General features: G+C 44.1%; 1 protein-coding gene across 2 annotated transcripts; it reads left to right on the forward strand.

Annotated features, from left to right (window-relative positions):
• Positions 1-129: 129 nt before the first annotated feature.
• On the forward strand, positions 130-20,359 carry DDX25 (DEAD-box helicase 25). 2 transcript variants are annotated; one of them, XM_072822608.1, is made up of 12 exons: positions 130-276; positions 861-927; positions 1,180-1,224; positions 1,734-1,869; positions 3,434-3,526; positions 3,611-3,713; positions 5,184-5,298; positions 6,484-6,661; positions 14,507-14,744; positions 16,275-16,437; positions 18,495-18,683; positions 20,064-20,359. In XM_072822608.1, the coding sequence occupies exons 1-12, from the start codon at positions 214-216 to the stop codon at positions 20,123-20,125; spliced, it is 1,452 nt and encodes a 483-aa protein (XP_072678709.1). In that variant the 5' UTR covers positions 130-213; the 3' UTR covers positions 20,126-20,359. The 2 variants fall into 2 exon arrangements, with proteins under 2 accessions (XP_072678709.1, XP_072678711.1); XM_072822610.1 differs by lacking the exon at positions 130-276 and adding an exon at positions 386-477.
• Positions 20,360-21,210: the final 851 nt, after the last annotated feature.

Here is a 21,210-nt window from a genome sequence, read left to right on the forward strand (position 1 = left end):
CCGGGCCCCGCCCCCCGCCCCGGGCCCCGCCCCCCGCCCCGGGCCCCGCCCCCCGCCTCCCCGGAGCTCGTGCGCCTGCGCGCCGCGCCGCGGCAGGTCGAGGGCGCGTCGGCCCGCCCCCGGAGGAAGCCCATTGGCCGCGCGCTGCGGCCGGGCACGGCCTCGTGCCGGGGGAGGGCGCACGTGCCGGGGGCGGGAGCTGCGAGCGCGGCTATGGCGTCGTTACTTTGGGGAGGCGACGCCGGGGCGGCGGAGAGCGAGCGGCTGAGCAGCCATGTAACCGCCGCTGAGCCGGGGAGGGCAAGCGGGCGGGGGCCAGGGCCGCACTCGGGGGGGCGGGGGGAGCCCCGCCGGCGTGTGGAGCGGGGTGTCGAGCGGTGGAGGGGAGACGCGGCGCGACTCGGGCAGGGCCCGGGCAGGAGACCCCGAGACTCGCGAGACGAAGACCCCTAGGAGTCCCGGGAGGCCGAGCCGCTGGTAGCCCCAACTAGACCTTGGAGTTTTTTCCGCTCTCCCCGTTTGACCATTGAGCCTCGGCTCCTTCCCGCTTACCCACCACCGCGCGCTGCCGCCCACCTGCCCTGGCTCGGGCCGTGACCCCGCCCCCCCCCCCCCCCCCCCAGGACTGGCCACGTTTAGATTAGAGGAGCCCTAAGGTACAGGGGCGGCGGAAAGCCTCCTTCGGTTTTAGCACGATTCACAGAGGTGACCTCGTCCTGAAAAGACTCCGGTGTCGGAATCCGTAGCTGACCCCGCAGAGGCAAAGAGCATTGGGGTGGGACCCTCCCTGCCCCGGGGGGAGCATGGGCTGCTGGCTGGCTGGCTTCCTAACCCCGGCTGAAATTTGTGTCTTTCGATAGTTCTCAAACCTCATCCATCCCCGGAAGAACCTTCGGGGTATTAAGACCACTACGGTCCCGAACGTAGGTGAGTGCTCTTGGATAAAGCAGATGGGCCTCCGTTAATTAAAAAAAGCATCGCTCTCCTCGGGGCCCTGGCAACCCAAACGCCTCCGGCTCCCATTAATTTAACTGCCAAGGCCCTCCGCGACCTGCCTGTTGTTTTATCCCATGCTTTCCCCTGGATGCCCCTTGCACACCGAGGAGTCAGTGAGGGTTTTGGGGTCATGCACTTTACCTGTCTTGTTCGGTACTTACTGTTTCTCTTCCATCCTTTTAGATGGTTCAATTAATAACACGGAAGAAGATGATGAAGACGATGTAGGTAGGAGATACATTTATTTGCATGCACCTAGCCCTCTGTATCAGTTCATCATGATTTTTACAGTGTGGGTGAATCATATAATCTCGGTTGGAAAAGAGCTGTTTTTTCTTCTATTTTCTTTATAAATAGTGACTATCAGAGAAATACAAAAATTAGGAGTAAGGCCATATTTCTGTAGGGGAAGTTGATATGGAATGTGCAGGAATGGGTTAAGAGTTTTCAGCGGGCAAGGAAAAATTAGGCCTGGTGGTGATAGATGTAGGCTTGCTTAAGGTCAGAGGTTGGTGCAGCTGCAGAGCATAAGAAGCTGGATTCTCGGGTAAAAAAGGAATTGTCGGTGTTAAGTCATTCTTTCTAGAACCTTCTTTTAGAAGAAAGATGAGAGTAGGAGCAGTTGCTTGATACACAATCTCTGAACGGGAAGGAGCGATTTATTAGATATCACTTAGAAGGCTGGATTTTTCTCCTACAATATATCCTTTTTATTATTATTATTTTTGCTTTTCTAGTGGATTTGGCAGCTAATTCACTCTTAAACAAGTTAATCCGGCAGTCCTTAGTAGAATCCAGTCACCGAGTTGAAGTCTTACAAAAGGATCCCAGCTCTCCACTCTACTCAGTAAAAACATTTGAAGAGCTGCGGCTGTGAGTATTTTTTACTCATTTAATGTTGGGAAAATGCCAGAAGGAATGGTACAGAACAATCTGCTAAATAATAAAAACCCTCAGAATCCTCTTCATGTTCTAATAAGCAGTATTAAAATGAAATGTGCACATTTTGCATGCAATTGAAATGTAACTCAAAAAGGAGCATTAGGATACCTGAGTGTGCAGTAAATGGAGAACATCTTGAAAGTAAAATATTTTAATCTTGCTGTGCTAAGGGGGCTAGCTAAGCTTGACAGAGCCGTGTTGCTATTCTCCATACCATAATACAGATGCAGGGACGTCAATGGACCACATATCCTCCATCCCTCACTGTAGATAAGTTATAAGCTGTTATCCTAATTATGTTTTATTTCAGATGGTATTCAAATGAATAACTTTCCCAAATGGGTTTGCATTTCCTAGGTATCTGTCAACTCACATTAAGGAAATGTATTTTAACAGGAAGAGTTACTGATAGGGACTTATGTAAAGGGGAGAAATCCAAAATCCCAATGCCCCAAACTGTTCTAGGTGGAAGGAGAAGCCTACCTATGATTAACAGTTGGCTGCCAGTAATCTGCCAATTAAGCAAATGCAAAATGTGCGTGTATGTCATTGAAGGTGGAAGTGTTCCAGCCTACTTCATTTTATCTTCCTGTCATCTACCATGAGACACCAGGAAAGATGTGTTTAAAACTGATGGCTCAGGGGTGTGTCAGGGCTCAGTCAGTTAAGTGTCCAGCTCTTGGTTTCAGCTCAGGTTGGGATCTCAGCCTTGTGAGATTGAGCCCTGAGTTCGGATCTCTGTTGGGCATGGAGCCTGCTTAAGATTTTCTCTCTCCTGCTCTGCCCCTACCCACCCCCCATCTGGCACCCACTTGTTCTCTCTCTAAAAAAAAAAAAAAAAAAAAAAAAAAAATTGGCTCATAGGATGAGGTAGTAATGTGTCTTCCACTTCTACACAGAATTGATGTAAGAATTACCTCAGTAAAATCTGTCTTCTCTGAAAATAGCTGTTAAAGAACCAAAGTTTGTCATTCATGAAAAAGAATTAAACAGTATGGGCATCTGGGTGGCTCCATTGGAAGAGCATAGGACTCTTGATCTGGGGTTCATGAATCAGAGCCCCATGTTAGGTGTAGAGATTACTTTAAAATCTTTTTTAAAAAGGATTATACAGTAAATCTCAGTTTTCTCCTTGTATAGAAAATAAGACTCTTCTGGCAAATTGATACATTTCTTTCAGATGAGTTTTTCCTTTTTTTTTGGTTCAACCAAAAGTTCAATGTTAGGCTATTATTACTGTCCTCAGCATAGGCTTATAGCATAGCGTATTATTGGAGTGGTCCATACATACAGCCATGATTGTGTGTGCTTGGGAGTCGAGGTATAAATTGTATATTTCTAAATATTACTTTTGAAAAATTGTATTTTTCTAAATATTACTTTTGAAATTTAGTTGCAAAGTGGCTTAATTTAAAAATGCACCCTTTTAGTTTGTATTTCTGAGGCTACTGACCAATCATAGGCTTTAAGTGTTTTTTTTTTTTTTTTTCGATAGGAAGGAAGAGTTATTAAAAGGGATCTATGCAATGGGATTTAACAGACCATCCAAAATCCAAGAAATGGCTCTCCCTATGATGCTGGCACACCCGTGAGTTTCCAGGGCAGTGCTGTTCCAACTTGGTTCTTAGTTTCCTGTATGCAGTTTATCCCAGATGTCTCTTCTCTTCTACAGACCCCAGAACCTCATAGCTCAGAGCCAATCTGGAACAGGAAAAACAGCTGCTTTTGTCTTGGCAATGCTAAGCAGAGTTAATACCTTGGAATTGTTCCCACAGGTAAGGAAAGGCTGAGGGAGAAAGGGGAATGTTTGCAATGCCAATGCTATTTTAGTAATGGGCGATATTACTGCCATGATATGATAGCATTTAGAATAGAGATTCCTTCATAAAACCAGAGCTTTGGGCAGCAGTACGGGACAGTGACGGGAACACGGGCTTTATGGTTTGACTGGTTCCAGTCCCAGCCTCTCTACTTCCTAGTAGAATTGTTAGGTGAGTTAGTAGGTCTTTCCATCTCTGTTTCCCTGTCTGTAAGGATAACATCTGTAAAGGCATGGATCCTTCTTGACTCTGAGCAGCACATTGCCTGGCTTGTTGAATGAATGAATGGCTCATACGATTGTCACGTAGATTAAATAACGTGCCTCTTTCACACTGTGCTTGGCCTAAAGTGAGCATTCACTGGTGGTAGCTGTATACCTTTAGGACGAGAGAATCACCCAGTCCACCTCCTCCTTTAGCAGAGGGGAGTCTGGGGCTTGGAGAGGGGAGTGTCTCACATGGGATCACAGATGTCAGAGAGCGACTGAGCAGGGACTGGAGCTGCGCTTGCCCTTCTCTTGACTTAGCTTCCACTCATGGAAAGTGTCTGGCGTTCTTTCCCTATTTCTCCAAACTGTACTCCTCAACTCGTTTGACAGGCTGACTACCTGAGTATTGAACCCACCCCCTGGCTGTGGGGAAAACAAGGGTTCTTTTGGGAAACTTATAGTTTGATCGGCAAGATAAGCTGTGGGTGTGAATGATGCTGGGCGTACGAAAGTGTGTGCCTTCTTAGGTCCACTGACGTATATATTCAGGGTTTGATATCATGAATAAAAATTCTGGAAAAGCTGTGCTTGAACCCATGTTGAGAAATGTGTGTGGAAACAATTGTTAGCACTTGAACTGTGTTTTCCTCTCCTCTGTATCACAGATCTTTAATTGAAGCCCGTAAATGCATTACATATCTACCAGTTTCTTCCATCAACATCTTCATTTATCAGCAACCACCAGATAAAGGGGGATGGAAGTAACAGTTTTAGGAAATGTTCAGCCAGAGGTGATGTAGTGGATTGGATCAAGCAGGGAGTGTTCTGGAAACAGGCAGACTTGTAATAGCAGGCAGGAAGTCATGGGGGTGATACTCAAGCGGTGATGCGCCTTGCATTTCCTTTCTTCTACATTCCCAGCCTCCCTGCACCCCACTGTCTCCCACAGAAAAACTTGATCTGTGGTTCTTCATCACTCTTTAGAAAGGAATATATAAAAGGTATTTCTGTATCCTTCAGCCCTTCTCCCCTCCATACTCAGCGTTCACCTCAGACCTATCAAGTGCTAAATCACGTTCAACCGAAAATACCACATTCAACCAAAATCTGTCTCCCAATTTTGCACACATGCGTCTCCCTGTACAGATGTTACTTGTACTTCAGATGTGCATGGTGGCTTGTGTGAGCCTTGGGACCTCCCCCTTCTCTCTCACAGTGCCTCTGCCTAGCTCCTACTTATGAACTGGCTTTGCAAACTGGTCGTGTGGTCGAACGGATGGGAAAATTCTGTGTGGATGTTCAAGTGATGTACGCCATTCGAGGGAATCACAGTATGTACCAGTAAGCCAGGCCTGGCTGGTTTTCTAAGTCCTGATTCCACCACCACCAAGCATGTTCTGTACCTTCTTGGCTTCCTTGTCTCTAAAATGGGAGCTATAGCAGCACCTGTACAAAGAGCTGAGATTGGAATTAAATGAACTGATGCAGGTGCAGCACTGCAGACATGCCTGGTGCATAATAAGGATCCCGTAAATGCTAGTCACACCATTTCCACATCTTGCAAGACACTGCTTTTGTATATTCTTTTTTTTTTTTTTTTGAGGCTCAATTGTTTTGTGCAGAACAGCTTGTATTCTTTAACGCTTTCATAAAAATATTACATGTCTGTAGCAGAAAAAAAGTCTTTAAAACATGGAAGATGGGAAGGTAAAAGTGAAACAAAGTTCTTGTTTGTCCTCCAAAAACCAATTTCCAAGGATAACTAGTTTTTTTTTTTTAAGATTTTATTTATTTATTCATGAGAGACACAGAGAGAGAGAGGCAGAGACACAGGCAGAGGGAGAAGCAGGCTCCCTGCAGGGAACCCGATGTGGGACTCGGATCATGCCCTGAGCCAAAGGCAGGTGCTCAATCACTGAGCCACCAGGCGTCCCTAAGGATAACTAGTTTTATTCACAGACCTTCATTGTTTGCTTCCTTTTTTCAGTTCACACACATATGGATGAACATACGTATATTTGTTTTTGTAGAGCATTTACGACAATGGAAGCATTTTTTTTCATGGTGTCTAAAAACATACATGTTTTGAACATCTTTCCATGTCCACACATATGGTCCCACCTCCTTGTTTTGACTAACTTCATAGTATTCCATAATCTATTTAATGTAACCTTTTGGTAGACAGTTTTGCTTTTTTCCATTTGGGGACAGTTTGTAGATTTTTTACCACTGTGCCGGTGTTTCTGTAGGGCAGTGGGATTGCTGCAGGGTAGCTTTTTAACTGACCGTGGGGCAGAATCATATAGGCGGGACTATTCTTACTCTAAACCTGGAAACTGGGGAATTTATCCAAAAGCTCTGCAAAATCAAAATTTGCAATGACCTTTAGGGTTTGCACTTGGAAAATCATCACGAAATATACTTTCGCCTAAGGAGTCCTGTGTTTCGTGGCCTGGAATTGTAGACTGTTAGGGTTGTTCGCATCTGAAGGAGTCTTTGAACCCTTTTCTCCCTAGTTCCCAGAGGCACCGACGTCACCAAGCAGATTATAATTGGCACTCCTGGGACTGTCCTGGATTGGTGTTTCAAGCGAAAATTAATTGATTTGACTAAGATTCGTGTGTTTGTCCTGGATGAAGCGGACGTGATGATCGACACGCAAGGATTCTCAGATCAAAGCATTCGTATTCAGAGGTAAGTTTCACATTCAGCCTTTTCCTTCCTGGATCTTGAGTCTGGAGGGGGAGTTTCATTTGTCTCCTCCCAATTGTCTTCACTACTTAATTCCCGGCTTCCTTTGCCTTTAAAACAAATTTGGGTGTTCAGTAGTTTCACCAGCTCCGCAGGTCCTTAGATTGCTGTCATTTTCCCACCTTAGTAATCTTGCCCGACTGCTTTCGTTTTCACTACAGGCCTTCACATGGAACCCACGTGGTGGGTCGGCACCAAATTGTGCCACTAATTTTTCTGTTAAGAGCAAAAGTCTAAAGAGAGTTTATTAAAGCCTGATAATCATCAGGCTATTGTGAGGATAACTGCTGGAGAGTAGAGAATAGAGAACACAGTAACCTGGAATCAGGAGCCCCATGAACGAGTCCTGACATTTGTCAAGTCTCATTTGTCAGGTAAATCCTATTGTTTTCCCAAGCCTCTCTCAGGATTACCCAAGAGTCTTAAATTTACAGATTACCACCTCACTGGTTCAGAATTTCTGGGAGTGGGCTCTAGGAATCTGCATCACGTACCATTAAATAAAGCATATGTTCAGTGTTAAATTCAAATAGTACTGAGGGATGCCTAGATGGCACAGTGGTTTTGACTCAGGTTGTGATCTTAGGGTTGTGTTTGTGCATGCACGCGCGCTGTCTCTCTCTCTCTCTCTCTCTCTCAAATACAGCTTTTTTTTTTTTAAAAAAAAAAAAAAGCTAGATAGTACTGAAATGGCCACTGTAATGAACAGTGGCCCCTCTGCCCTATCTTCTAGAGAATACTGCTCTGTTTTGGTACTAACCCTCATATAAACCCTTAAATGGCTATTTTTTAATGTGTCCCTGTGTCTGACTGCTAGTATAGGAGGTGGGAATCCAGCTGTTTTGTACCTCCACCCTCTCCCACCTTCCTGTCCCCTTTGTTGCCTCTCTGTGGTCATATCACAAGAGTTGCTACAATAACCGTTGTTATCATTAGGGCATTATAAATATTGCTCACTATTGTGCAGTAGATTACCATAGCCATATTTGTTTCTGTATGGCTGTTTCCCCTTAAATTAATAACTGCCTATTTTCCTTCATTGGGTTAGCATCACTGGGTAGGGATCTTTAATTTTTCTCTGCCTATTTCATCATATTGTCATAGATCAGTGATATCTCCATATAGGCAAAAACATGTAAAAACTCCATCAATTTCTTTTTCTTCCTGAAACTCTTGCAAGCTTGCTCCAATTTCAGTCTGGACTGGTTGTGAAGCTGTCACCATAGTTCTTCCTGACCCTCATTTACAGTTTGGAATCTCCTGTTTTCGGGGTCATTTTTATTGGTTTACTATCCGTATACTCGGTCTTCAGGAGGGTATTCTCTAATGGCTTCTTTTTTTTTAAATTTTTATTTATTTATGATAGTTGCACAGAGAGAGAGAGAGAGGCAGAGACACAGGCAGAGGGAGAAGCAGGCTCCATGCAAGGGGCCCGATGTGGGACTCGATCCCTGGACTCAGGATCACACCCTGGGCCAAAGGCAGGCACTAAACTGCTGAACCACCCAGGCATCCTGAAAATGAACTTCCTAATGTTCTTTTTAAGAAGCCATTAGAGAGGGATCCCTGGGTGGTGCAGCGGTTTGGCACCTGCCTTTGGCCCAGGGCGCGATCCTGGAGACCCGGGATCGAATCCCACGTTGGGCTCCTGGTGCATGGAGCCTGCTTCTCCCTCTGCCTGTGTCTCTGCCTCTCTTCCTCTCTGTCTCTCTCATGAATAAATAAGTAAATTTTTTTTAAAAAAGAAGTTCATTTTCCATCTCCCACAGGTCTGAAAATGTCTTCATTGTGCCTGTAATCTGCTCTTTTGATTGGATGTGGAATCCAAGTTAAAGAATTCTCCCAGTAAATTCAGAGTCAGTGGTGAAAACAGAAATTTTTAAAATAGTCTGATTAATACTCTCTGTTCCATTGCTTTGCTGACAAGTTTACTGTCATCCTGATCCCCCAACTTTTGTATGTTATCTGTTTTTTTTCTCTCTAGAAGCTTTTGGAATATTCCTTCTGCACAGTATTCTGAAACTTCTCTATGATATGTATTGGTTTGGGTCCTTTTTTTTCTCATCCATTGTTCTAGACACATTGGGCACTCACTGTGTTCATTTTTTTTTAAAGATTTTATTTATATATTCATGAGAGACACAGAGAGAGGCAGAGACACAGGCAGAGAGAGAAGCAGGCTTCTCGCAGGAGCCCGATGCGGGACTCGATCCCAGGACCCCAGGATCACACCCTGGGCCAAAGGCAGACACTCAATCGCTGAGCCACCCAGGTGTCCCACTGTGTTCATTTTTCAACCTTGTTCCTGTCAGACCTGGGAAAATTTTTTTAGGTTATTCTTTCCCTACAGTGACCAACATTTTAGAGAACAGGACACAGTCATGCCAGACAAAAGAAAAAAAAAGTCTATATGATAATATAATATAGAAAAAACAAGTCATTTTTTTACATAAAATATACATGTTATTAACATAAAAATATGGGAAACACATGTTTCTTTAAAATTCTATATCATTCTATATTTTTTGTTACTAAATGCTACTACTTAAGCAAAACAATAACTGATTAATAGGGACAATTAGTCATAATTATTAGTACAACTAATTAAATGGATAATATGTATGAGAAAGACATAACAGTGTTTTATGTCATCTTCAACAGCATTTATTTTAATCTTAAATTATTGTATTCTGTGCCATTGTACATTCTTAAGATATTTAAATATAAGACTTTTTATGAGGAGAATGTGACTACAATAGGACTAATTAAACAGTGTTACCTGTGTTTAAAGACTAAACCAGTGGTGACCTATTTCTTTTTGTCTCATAGGTAGGCTGTTTCTACTCTTTCACTTTCATCTTCCAGTGATAACTGCAGCCTTCTTTTTTTATATGTGTCAGTAAAACAATACATTCCAATGTAAAATTCATTTTGACTTGTAGCTCTGGTCTTAGCAAGCTCACGCTACCCCTGGTATTAGTCCAGCGTGACGTCCTCTTCACAAAAGTGTTCAAGCATGGACTATTTAAGAGTTTACTTACTAGCAACAGTTGGTTTTTAAATGCACAAGAATTCGTATCTAGCTTTCTAGAAATGTCCACATCAGCTCTGTCTTCAGGCTTATTTGGTAGACCAGCTGTTTGTTCAGATCCCTCATGTCTATAAATCCACCATTTAGATTGTCCACGTCTAAAATGTCCATCCATCATTTTTAAATGCTCTGAAGTACCTTAGCTACTATTGCAGTTCTCAGGGGAATGGCGGTGAAGGATGGGAGCAATTTAAGCTTGTGAAATCAGGAGCACCTGGGTGGTTCCGTTGGTTAAGCCACTGCCTTTGGCTCAGGTCATGATCCTGGACCCTGGGATTGAGCCCTGCGTCCAGCTTCCTGTTCCTGTGAGGAGTCTGCTTCTCCCTCTGCCCCGTCCCCTGTTCATTGCTTGTGTGTGCTCTCGCCCTCTCTCCCGAAATAACTAAAATCTTAAAAATGTATATTTAAGCAGTAAAATCAAAGATGGATTCTGAATAAGTTACATTGTTTAGCAAAAGAATGAGAAGGTCTTGTTGAACTGAACTGCCCTTTTCTGGTGACATTTTTTGAGTTTTGCAGCAGCCTTATTTCTTTAAAAAAATGAGTTGTTTTTTGTTTTTTGCTATGAGCATTTGTTATATAACCTGTCAGTAGCACCAGAAAGCTCAGGGCATGCAGTCCATCCTTTTTGTCTGTACCCCTGAAAGAATCTTCACAGGTTATCACACAATTTTGGAGAAACAACATATCATTTCTGTTTTACTATAATCCTTTCTTCTGCTTTGAAGATACGATTTTATGACCTGCCAGCATTTTAACTCTTTTCTGTGGCCTCAACAATGATAATCTGATGGACAGATGTTCAAGGTGACTCTCTTCTTCCATTTCCATACAGGTAAAAATTTTACTAAGTGCCTCTGCAAGTTTTGAGCACACTGAAAAGTAAACAAAAACTCTGACAACGAAAGCTCAGTGTCACAGTTAAGCATGATTCACCTTTTGGAAGTGCTGTGCACAGAGTATGTGGGATATTTAACTGGCAAGATCTTTTCATTTTCTTTGATAAGTACAGACTGACTGGAATCTGCATTTGCACTGTGCTGCACGTGCAGACAGTTGAGCAAAAGCTAGTTTGTATTTGGATATGAGATCAGCAGTCTTCTGTTTTAGATTTTTTGGTGTCTTCTTAAAACTTCTTAGAAGTCACAAAGATATTTTGAGCTCCATTTTTCAAGTCAAAGTACCTAAAAAATAGGGGGGAATATATTTTTTTGCTGCTGTGACCGGACATATCATCCTCTATAGTGTACAAAGTGTGATCATTGATAAGATCTTACAGAATTAGCTCTACACTGACTGCTGACAGTGGTAAGACATCTGAGGTCAGAATGTCTGCGTTTGTTCCCCCACAGGACATTCTGCTTGCAAACACTGATGCAGGAAATGTAACTTCACTAAGTTTCCTAGAGATGTCAAGGGAAGAATGCAATGATGCATGTCCATTTGTGTGTTACAGCGAAACAAATTCAGCATCCACTGTTTCCAGCTGAGCTCTGTGTACTTTAAAAAGGAAAAAAAACTTGGAATTTGGAAATGTTGCCTGTCTCATCCTGACTTTGGGAGGTTCAGTCTCCATATGTGCTTTTCATGTCTCCTTCCCCACCGTGCCTTGCACTCAGTTCGGCCCGTCATGCAGTACTTTGCCCTGTTTTTGGTGTTCATCTCTTTAACCTAGTTGAATGTGTCCTTCTGTCTGTCATTAAAATAACACATTTGGCCTTTTCGGTCTTGTCTGGGTTGTCCTGGCTTTCTCTGTTTCTTCTCTGTAACTTCCTTTTCTTGTTATGGATGCCATATGCTGCTGTTGTCTCTCTGAGGATGTTAATTATAGTATTTAAAATTCTTTTCTGTTCTCAACATTGGCTCTGAATTGTCTGTTTCTTCTTTTGTTTGTTTGCTACGTCTCTGTCTCTTATGATGGACCTTTCCCCCTCATATCTGGTGATACATGGCTAGTCTTCCATAGTCTGTATCAGTACCCAAGAAGCTTATTGACAGGTCCAGGTGCATGGCTGGGGCTTGTGACCTGGGCAGCTCCCCTCTAAGATGATCATTACCTGCGGATTGTTAGGACTATGGAATGTCTCTCATCTCATCCCTAGGAGACATACACTTGGCTACTGGCCTCTTGGGAACAGGGCCAGGGAATGGGCTGGGCTGCATATTCTCATATGCATATTTTCACTCCCTATTTTCAGTGATCTGCTTTACTTTCACCTTCTTCTGAGGCTGGTATCCCCAAGGGATTTCTGCACAGAATAAACCTCTAGTCTCCTACTTGTACCTGCTCAGCTGCCTGAATGAAGGTGGGATTCATCTGCTCCTTATACACATGCTCAGCCAGTCTTCCTATTTAAAGTAATTTTGGCCAAAGATCAAGTAAGATTTCCTTCTTACCTCCCCTTACCAATAAGTGTTAGTTTATGTATAACCGAGAATGAAAGATTCAGAATTCCATGAAAGATCCAGTAGTCAAAAAGGGCTTTCTACTCAAGAGAATATTAAGTAATAATTAGAGCATCTATATTGGTTGGTCATCCCTCCATTGTTGATTTTCTTCCTTTTGCTTAAAAAGATTAAATCATAGTCTCGTCCCATAGAAAAATACATATTTTTTAGGATTTTATTTATTTATTTATTCATGAGAGACACACACAGAGGCAGAGACATAGGCAGAGGGAGAAGCAGGCTCCATGCAGGGAGCTTGATGCGGGACTCCATCCTGAGACTGCGGGATCATGACCCGAGCCGAAGGCAGACACTCAAACCACTGAGCCACCCAGGCATACCTCGTCCCATAGAAATATAATGCAAGCCACATGTGTAATTTTAAATTTCCTAATAGCCACATTAAAAATCAGGTGAAATTCATGTTTTATTTAGGCCAATAAATCAAAAAATAGCATTTCAATAAGATTAAATCAGTTTAATCACCAGAAAAATTCTTAATGAAATGGTTTATATTCTTTTCTTGTACAAGATCTTCAAAATCCAGAGTGTTCTGCAGAACAAGCCCATGTTTCCTTTCCTTGTGTAATCTGTGTACGTTGTCTTTTTGAAATGAAATGGTGCAGGATGCCTGGCTGGCTCAGTGGCTGAGCGTCTGCCTTTGGCTCAGGGTGTGATCCCGCGTTGAGCTCCCTGCTGGGAGCCTGCTTCTCCCTCTGCCTATGTCTCTGCCTCTGTGTGTGTGTGTCTCATGAATAAATGAGTAAAATCTTTAAAAAAAAAAAAAAAAAAAAGGAAGGAAAGGAAAGGAAAGAAGGAAGAAAAAAGAAAGAGAAAAAGAAATGAAATGCTGCAAGCCTTGGGATGCAAGTCCTGGCACCATCTTTTTCCAGAGGAAGGACTGTGATACAGGGGACTGTGATACAAGAGAGCCCCCCTCACCACCCTGCAGCAAGCTAATGCATAATTTCCCTTGTTTTTTCTAACACATCACCCCTGCTTTCTCTGGGCCCTGGTCCTTGCAGCTCTGAAAGCTCTCAGGGGTTGTGAGGAAGCCACTGTCTTTGCAGCTCAGCCACCCTCTGCATCACCATGTCCACCTGTAGCACTCCGTGAGGGCATCATCCACATTCCCATCTTCCAGAAACATAATAAGATACCTCATCCACCACTTTCTCCTCTCCTCTTTTCCATGTTGTTATGGGTTTGTATCTTTCTCTTTATTATCATATTAGTTGTATGTGGGAAGCTGAGGAGGTACATACGTGTGTCACAGTCTACCATACTTGCCCAGAAGTCTGTCAGATTGTTACTTGGGAAAGCTCCCCAGATGATCCACGCCCCCCAGCTTGGCGTAGTTAGTGCCTGAGAGTCGCCGCACTCCACGATCTCTCCCACTCTCTTTCAGCACTAATGACTTATCTTTTGGGTGCTCTGTCGTCTTCCCAAAAGTGGTGATTTTTGTCTGAAATAAAATTAAATTAAAATGTATTTATATGTAAAATATGTTCAGAGAAATACATGAATCACTAGTGTACAGCTGAGTGAAAATTCAAAGAGACTGTGTTGGTGTGATAATGGCCCAGACCAAGAAATAGAACATCACTGGCTCTCCAGAGATCCCCTACGGCTCCTTTCCTATCACTAGTCCCTGCCCCAACTCTCTCCACGATTGATTAGCCTCTGTTCTGACTGCTAGCTCCATAGACTTATTTTGCCCACTTTTAAACTTTATGTAAATCATCCCTGTGTTTGTTTTGGTCCACCTCAAGTTTTGCATGCAGTAGCTTTTCCCCTTTGGTTCCCCTTTTGTTTCCATCCAGGTCCTTCCCATTCCAAATAAAGATAGTATGGCTGTTCTTTTCCTCCCAAGAAATGCAACACCTGCCATTGAATAACTAGCCTGTTTCCTTCTTCCTGTTTAACTTCGTGTGAGACAAATACCATGAAGAGTATCTAGACTGACACTCATGACTCCTGCTTCTGCCTCTCTTAAAAGTGGCATGAAACACCCCAGACCTTCCAAAAAACATATCTAAACTTAGCTCTTAAGCTCCACATTCAGCAAGTTCTTGGTTCTGGGAGTCAGGGAGGCAGGACACATGGCCCTTTGCACAGAGGCAGAGCTCATTGCAGGCGGCACCTCACCCGCTGACCCCTGGTCACAGTGGCAGGACCTGCTCGAAGCTGCCTCGGAGGAGGGCGACAGGGACAGCCGTGGCTGACGGCGTCTTCCCTTCTCTCTACAGAGCTTTACCCTCTGAGTGCCAGATGCTCCTCTTTTCAGCGACCTTTGAGGACTCTGTGTGGCAGTTTGCAGAGCGAATCATTCCTGACCCTAATGTTATCAAGTTACGAAAGGAGGAGCTGACCCTGAGCAACATCCGACAGTATTACGTGTTGTGTGAGAATAGGAAAGACAAGTACCAGGCTCTGTGCAACATCTACGGTGGCATCACCATCGGCCAGGCCATCATCTTCTGCCAGGTAATGGAGCCAGGATCTGTCCTTGTTGTGCCTGGACTTGGCCTGGCCACAGGAGGGGAGGGGACGGCCTTAGGGCCAGGCACCCTGCCAATACGTTGTGTACAGGGCATTTAATATTCAGAACAATGTAGGATGGAAATGAATCTGTGTTTTATGGATGGAACCTGAAAAGATTAAGTACTGGAATAGGACTTGAAGATGATGCTAAGTAGAGGGCATTAGTTTAGGAGGATTGCTCCTGACGCTTCCCCATATGGGTAGATGTTTATTGTGGGGTTTTTATAGATCCCCTTTGTCAGATTCAGAATGTTCTTGTCTGGTTCCTTACTATAGTAAAGTAGCCACTCTATCACTCACTATTAATATTGCCCTATTTTTACTTGCATATTAATTTTTTTGCTCTCCCGATGTGTTTCATGTTCACGCATTGGCTGTATTTTCTCTCTACCACGTGAACACTGCAAGCACTGTGAGCACAGGACCTCATCTGTCTTACTTTCGTAGCCCCACTAGAATGGTACCTGCTGGCACAGGGATGGCACTGAAATGAAAATGTACGTGTAGAATGAAAGAAAGCTCGCATCTGCCATGAAACCTTGAGCAAGTGACTCCCATTTTTTGTAAGCGTTGGGTTTGGGACTTTTTAAATTTTTTAAATGAAATGAGGTAGCTATTTTGTTAAATTGTCTTGAGCACAATTACCATAATGCACGTAAAGATTTGAACAAGACACCGGGCAGAAATGAGCACTCTTACAGTGCCTGTGGTTATTCCGTTTCATCCTCATGCTGCCATGTGAGAGAGGTGAGTGTTTTATTTCGGCTTCGTGACTGAGAAGCCAAAGCTCCTGCAGGTTGAGAGGATATGACCCGGAGGAGCACAGGAGGTGCCCGTTCTAAGGATCTCTAGGACTTGAGGGAGGGGGAAAGCTAAACTCCCATGCAGCCCTTTCTGGTTTTCCCACCCTGCATATGTGAGCATTGCAGACATACCCGGTGTGCTTTGACTTGGGGTGCTCTGCTGGTTTTTTTGTTTTGTTTTGTTTTGTTAATTTATTTTTTATTGGTGTTCAATTTACCAACATACAGAATAACCCCCAGTGCCCGTCACCCATTCACTCCCACCCCCCGCCCTCCTCCCCTTCTACCACCCCTAGTTCGTTTCCCAGAGTTAGCAGTCTTTACGTTCTGTCTCCCTTTCTGATATTTCCCACACATTTCTTCTCCCTTCCCTTATATTTCCTTTCACTATTATTTATATTCCCCACATGAATGAGAACATATAATGTTTGTCCTTCTCCGACTGACTGACTTCACTCAGCATAATACCCTCCAGTTCCATCCACGTTGAAGCAAATGGTGGGTATTTGTCGTTTCTAATGGCTGAGTAATATTCCATTGTATACATAAACCACATCTTCTTTATCCATTCATCTTTCGATGGACACCGAGGCTCCTTCCACAGTTTGGCTATCGTGGACATTGCTGCTATAAACATCGGGGTTCTGCTGGGTTTTGTGTTTTCATGTAGACTCGTCGAAATGCCAAGTGGTTGACTGTGGAGATGATGCAGGACGGCCACCAAGTGTCTTTGTTAAGCGGAGAGCTGACCGTGGATCAGCGAGCCTCCATCATTCAGAGGTTTCGGGATGGGAAAGAGAAAGTTCTTATAACAACCAATGTCTGTGCTCGAGGTATGTGTGTGCGTGTGTGCATGTGTGTCTACACACACATTTAAAATCAAGTTTATTGAAGTATAATTTACAGATGATAAAACTCACTGATTTTAAGTATACAGTGAGTTTTGACAAATAGTCATGAGACTATCACCATAATCAAAGTACAGAACCCTTCCTTCTCCATCCAGAACTTCCTCGTGCTCTTTTGCAGCCAGCCTCTTCCTTTCATCATCTGATGCCTGGCAACTCCTGATCAGATTTCTGTCTCTTCCAGAATGCTATATAAATTAAATCATACAGTAGTTAGCCTTTGTGTCCGACTTACTCAACTTGACATAGGCTTTTGAATTCACCGGTGGTGTGACATATACCAGTAGTTCAGTCCTTTTTATTGCCAAGTGGTATTCCTTTGAATGGATGTACCACAATTAGTTCATCCGTTCACCAGTTCGTTGATGAATATTTGTAATGTTCACAGTTTGGGGCTATTTTGAATAAAGTTGTAGTAAACGTTGAGGTATAGGTCTTTCATGGACATGTTTCATTTCTCTTGGATAAATACCTTGGAGTAGACTGAGTCATATGGTAAATGTACATTTAGCTTCATAAGAAATTGTAAAACTGTCTTCCAAAGTGGCTACTGTTTTTTTATTCCCATCAGCAGTGTAGGAAAGTTCCAGTTGCTCTGCATCCTTGCCAGCAATTGGTATCGTCACTCTTTAATTCTAGCCATTCTAGTAGATGTGTGTGATATCTTTTGGGGTTTTTAAACTCAGGTTCCCTAATGACTGATAATGTTGATCATCTCTTGAAGTGTTTTTAATTTCAAAAACTGTTGACTACTTGCAGGAAGAAATTCTTTTTTTCAAGAGATGGGCCTTCCTACATTCGTCATCCTTCCTGTACCCTTGCCTAGAACCTCCCCACACTCAAACCGTGTTTCCTAATTCATTCTTAGTTCAGCAGATAGAAATGAGGACCTGCCATGCTTGTGGAGCTCAGCACTATGGAAGAATAGCCTGAAAAAGGATGAGTTTCCAGCCCCTTGGAGCTCAGTGCCTAGAGGCTTGACTGTCCAGAAGCAGTGCTGTCCAATAGAACTTTCCACATTGATGGAAGCGTTCTACTCTGTGCTGTTCAGTTGGTAGCCACTGGCCATATATGGCTGCCAACACTTGAAACATGGCTAGTGTGAGTGAGGAAATGAATTTTTAATTTGAATTAAAGTTAACCGTATTGGGTGGTATGACTGTAGACCTTGGAGGATAGAGGGCACCAGGAACTCCCAAGGAGGACGAGGATTATGACCCAACTTTCTAATGCTGGGGGACAGAAGCACGGGGAATCTCCGAAGTCTTCTAGCGGACAGTAGATATGAAAGGTTCTGAAGGAAGGGTAGGGATTCCAGTTTGGTAAGAATTGACAGTTTGCTTGCGAAATGGCACTACTGTGAGACTAGTGTTGGATTTGAGTCAGGAGTAGAAGAGATGAGACTTCAGGTAGTATGGGAATCTGGAGTTGTTTGTACTTTATCCTGGGCCACTGGGGCAGTCGGGTCCTCAACAGCAGTGTTCTCAGCGTTGCCATGGTGACTATGGTTGGAGAGATCAGAAGAAGAGAGAAGGGAAGCCCAGCTGGAAGCTGTTGTAACAGTGAGGCAAAGCATAAAAAAAGACCTGGGTGGGATGATGGCCAGGGCATGGGGCTGAGGGGGATCCTGTGAAAGGTAGAGGACACTAGAGCGGGGGCCTGCTGGGGGCTTAGTACAGTAGGAGTGGAGAGGAGGCAGTGGCTCCATGGGCTTGGGGAGAGCCCGGGTCCACAGCACACACACAGCTTTTGTACCTATTTAGATTCTGTGGAATTAGCTTCTACTGACACTCTTAAATCTATCATTGTAGGCATACTGTGCCAGCAAACTGCCTGACCAAGGTATCCGCTTCCATGATGTAAAGCCAGGTTTTACTGGTAAATTGTGGCTTTAAGGACAGTTTCCTTGGCAGATATGGTTTGTGAATAGGTGTGTCCTAAGGAACCAGGTGCAGGACCCTACAGCACCTCTCCTCTTCCAGGGATCGATGTGAAGCAGGTCACGATTGTTGTGAACTTTGACCTCCCTGTAAACCAAGCAGAGGAGCCAGACTACGAGACCTACCTTCACCGCATAGGGCGGACAGGACGCTTTGGGAAAAAGGGCCTGGCCTTCAACATGATTGAAGTGGATAAGCTGCCCCTGCTCATGAAGATCCAGGATCACTTCAGTAAGTAGCACCTTTCACAGTGGGAACCGCGGACCCTGCTGATGGTGACACTGATGGCATGTGTCACGAACCTTGCACCCAGAGGCTTAGGGTAGCATGGCGGGGGCAGGAGCCAAGGAGTAGGAGGCTTCTGATTCACACTGCCAGGGTTCCTAAAGTGAGACCATTGGTTAAATCATCCATATAGGGTGTGGCTAAGGAACAATTTAAAAATCAAGCAGAATTACTAAGAATTCAGGTTTATGTTATTGCCCATTGTGGGACCTGGGGCAGCTTTTCACGTCCTATAAAGCACCTTCCTAAACAAAGTAATAAAGTCCTTTATGATAAAATTGTCCCCAGCTTCCTCTTTTATTTACATTTGTCCCTTCCTCCATCCCCCATCCAAACAAGGCAGGCTCTGATAACCTGCTGGGGTTCTTGGACTGGCAGCTTGCCCTCTGATGGAAACTGGAAGCGTGACCTAAACTGAGGTGTCCACTTCTCAAATTAGTCCATGCCCCAAACCCATGGATAGGGCAGGGGAGCCGGGAAAGAGGAACACAAAAATGACCCTGAATATATCTTCGCCTATTTGGGAAATGGTACTTAACTTTTGTGGGAAGAATGGAAACTATCCTGGGGAGGTGCACAGAAGTGCATGTATGCAGTTTGGAATACAGTTCTGAAAAGTCTGCAGACTGTAGCACGTCTGTGGCCCTGCAGGGAAGTTGATTAAGCACCTCTGTGTTAGGAGAAGCAAGGAGGGATGCAGGCAAAGAGAACTCTTGCTATGGTAAGTGCGTTATGACCTCGTTTTGAGAAGTGACAGTGGAGGAGCCTTCACCCCTCTCCCTGTTGCCTTCCTACACCCCCTACACATACACTCACCCCCCACACACCCACTTCATTCCTCCCAGCACAGCCAGGCTCCCTTCCCAGGCTCCCCTCACTTGCACTCTGGTCTATTTCCTGCCCCAGGGTATCTAGACCTCTGTTCTATTATTTGGTGCATTTGATGTTACTTTAGTCATTCTTATTTGATTATTTTGATGCCATCTCTTCCTTAACTGATCTCGAGAATGTTCATCTCTTAAGGCTTTCCATGCAGCGGATCACAGGAACACATATTTGCAAAATATCACTGTCTTCAGAAATTCAGAGTTGAGGGGTGCCTGGGTGACTAAGTCAGTTAAGCCACTACCTTCAGCTCAGGTCATGATCTCAGGGTCCTGGGATCGAGCCCCATGTTGGGCTCCCTTCTCAGCAGGGAGTCTGCTACTCCTTCTGTCTCTCCCTGAATAAATAAATAAAATCTTAAAGAGAATCCAGAGTTGAGTGGAATGACATTCCATTTAGGCCCTGGGCTCAGACTCGTTCCATTCTCTTTCCTTCTTCTAGACAGCAGTATTAAGCAACTCGACCCTGAAGACATGGATGAAATTGAAAATATTGAATATTGAATATTGAAGACAGAACTTTATTGCTTGTGAAATATCCTAGTTTATGTGAGACTGTCCCAGTGGGTTTCAAAGGTAATTTTTCCCATTGGGGCTTTTTCAAAGTGAAACTGTTAAATATGGCAAAATAAATGTCATGGTAGCCTTAGTCTTAAGATCTGAGGTTGTTTTGAAACCAGATTGTTGTGAAGCACATGATCTTTTTGAATAAAAAAGCAAGATTATTTCTTACTCTAATCTCACTGCAGGTTAACACCTTTGTGTGGGCTACTGGGATGTTGCAGGACTTCGTTTAAGGATCTGAGCACACTGTGCCTCTTGTGAACATGTTACGGTGCCACGAGATGGCAGTAGAACTTCACTGGTTTCGGAATATGAGCTAGTGGAGACAAGAAGCCACCCAGCTCTGCCTCACTCACAGGTCGCCCTTTCTAGCCACTCACTCACGTCCTTCCCCCTCACATATCTGCTCCCCTCTGCAGGCATGCTCGGGAACAAAGTGTGTGTGTGCGCACACACACACAGACGCATAGACACACATGCACACACACCTACCCATTAGGTGGGAGTGCAGGGTGAAACCTTCAAAAAAGAAAAACAGTTTGAAAGAATATTTTACTTTTCTAATGTTTCAATTGACCTACAGAATGTGAAAATATTTTCTCTGCTTGGCTTCTTAATATGTTCAAATTAGAGCCGATTTAATCCATCATCAGCTATCTAATAGTTTCTCGAAATGTGGCTTTGTTATAGACATTTCTTCAAAACAGGTGGTGGAGGGGACTATTTGCCTTGTAAAAGAAGTAACATTTCATTCAAAGTATATTTGAGAATCCCAGACGTTCTCCTAGAGGTCCCATTGAGATGCTTTTCATTTCTCACATTTGCTGCTAACAAGTGAAACGGTGGGCTGGAGGCAGCCGGGGAAATTGATACTCTCCCAGAAAGCTGAGCAGGTCTGCAGCCTGCAGCTAGAGCCCAGGCCCCGGCTCTGTGCATCCCACCAGAGCCCCACCTGCAGGCACGGGAATGCCCCCGTCCTCCTGGCCTGGAAGGGTATTTCTGGGGTATCTCTTTTGGTATCCTAC

Source organism: Canis lupus, chromosome 3, assembly GCF_048164855.1.
Source record: "Canis lupus baileyi chromosome 3, mCanLup2.hap1, whole genome shotgun sequence".
Lineage (NCBI taxonomy): Eukaryota > Metazoa > Chordata > Mammalia > Carnivora > Canidae > Canis > Canis lupus.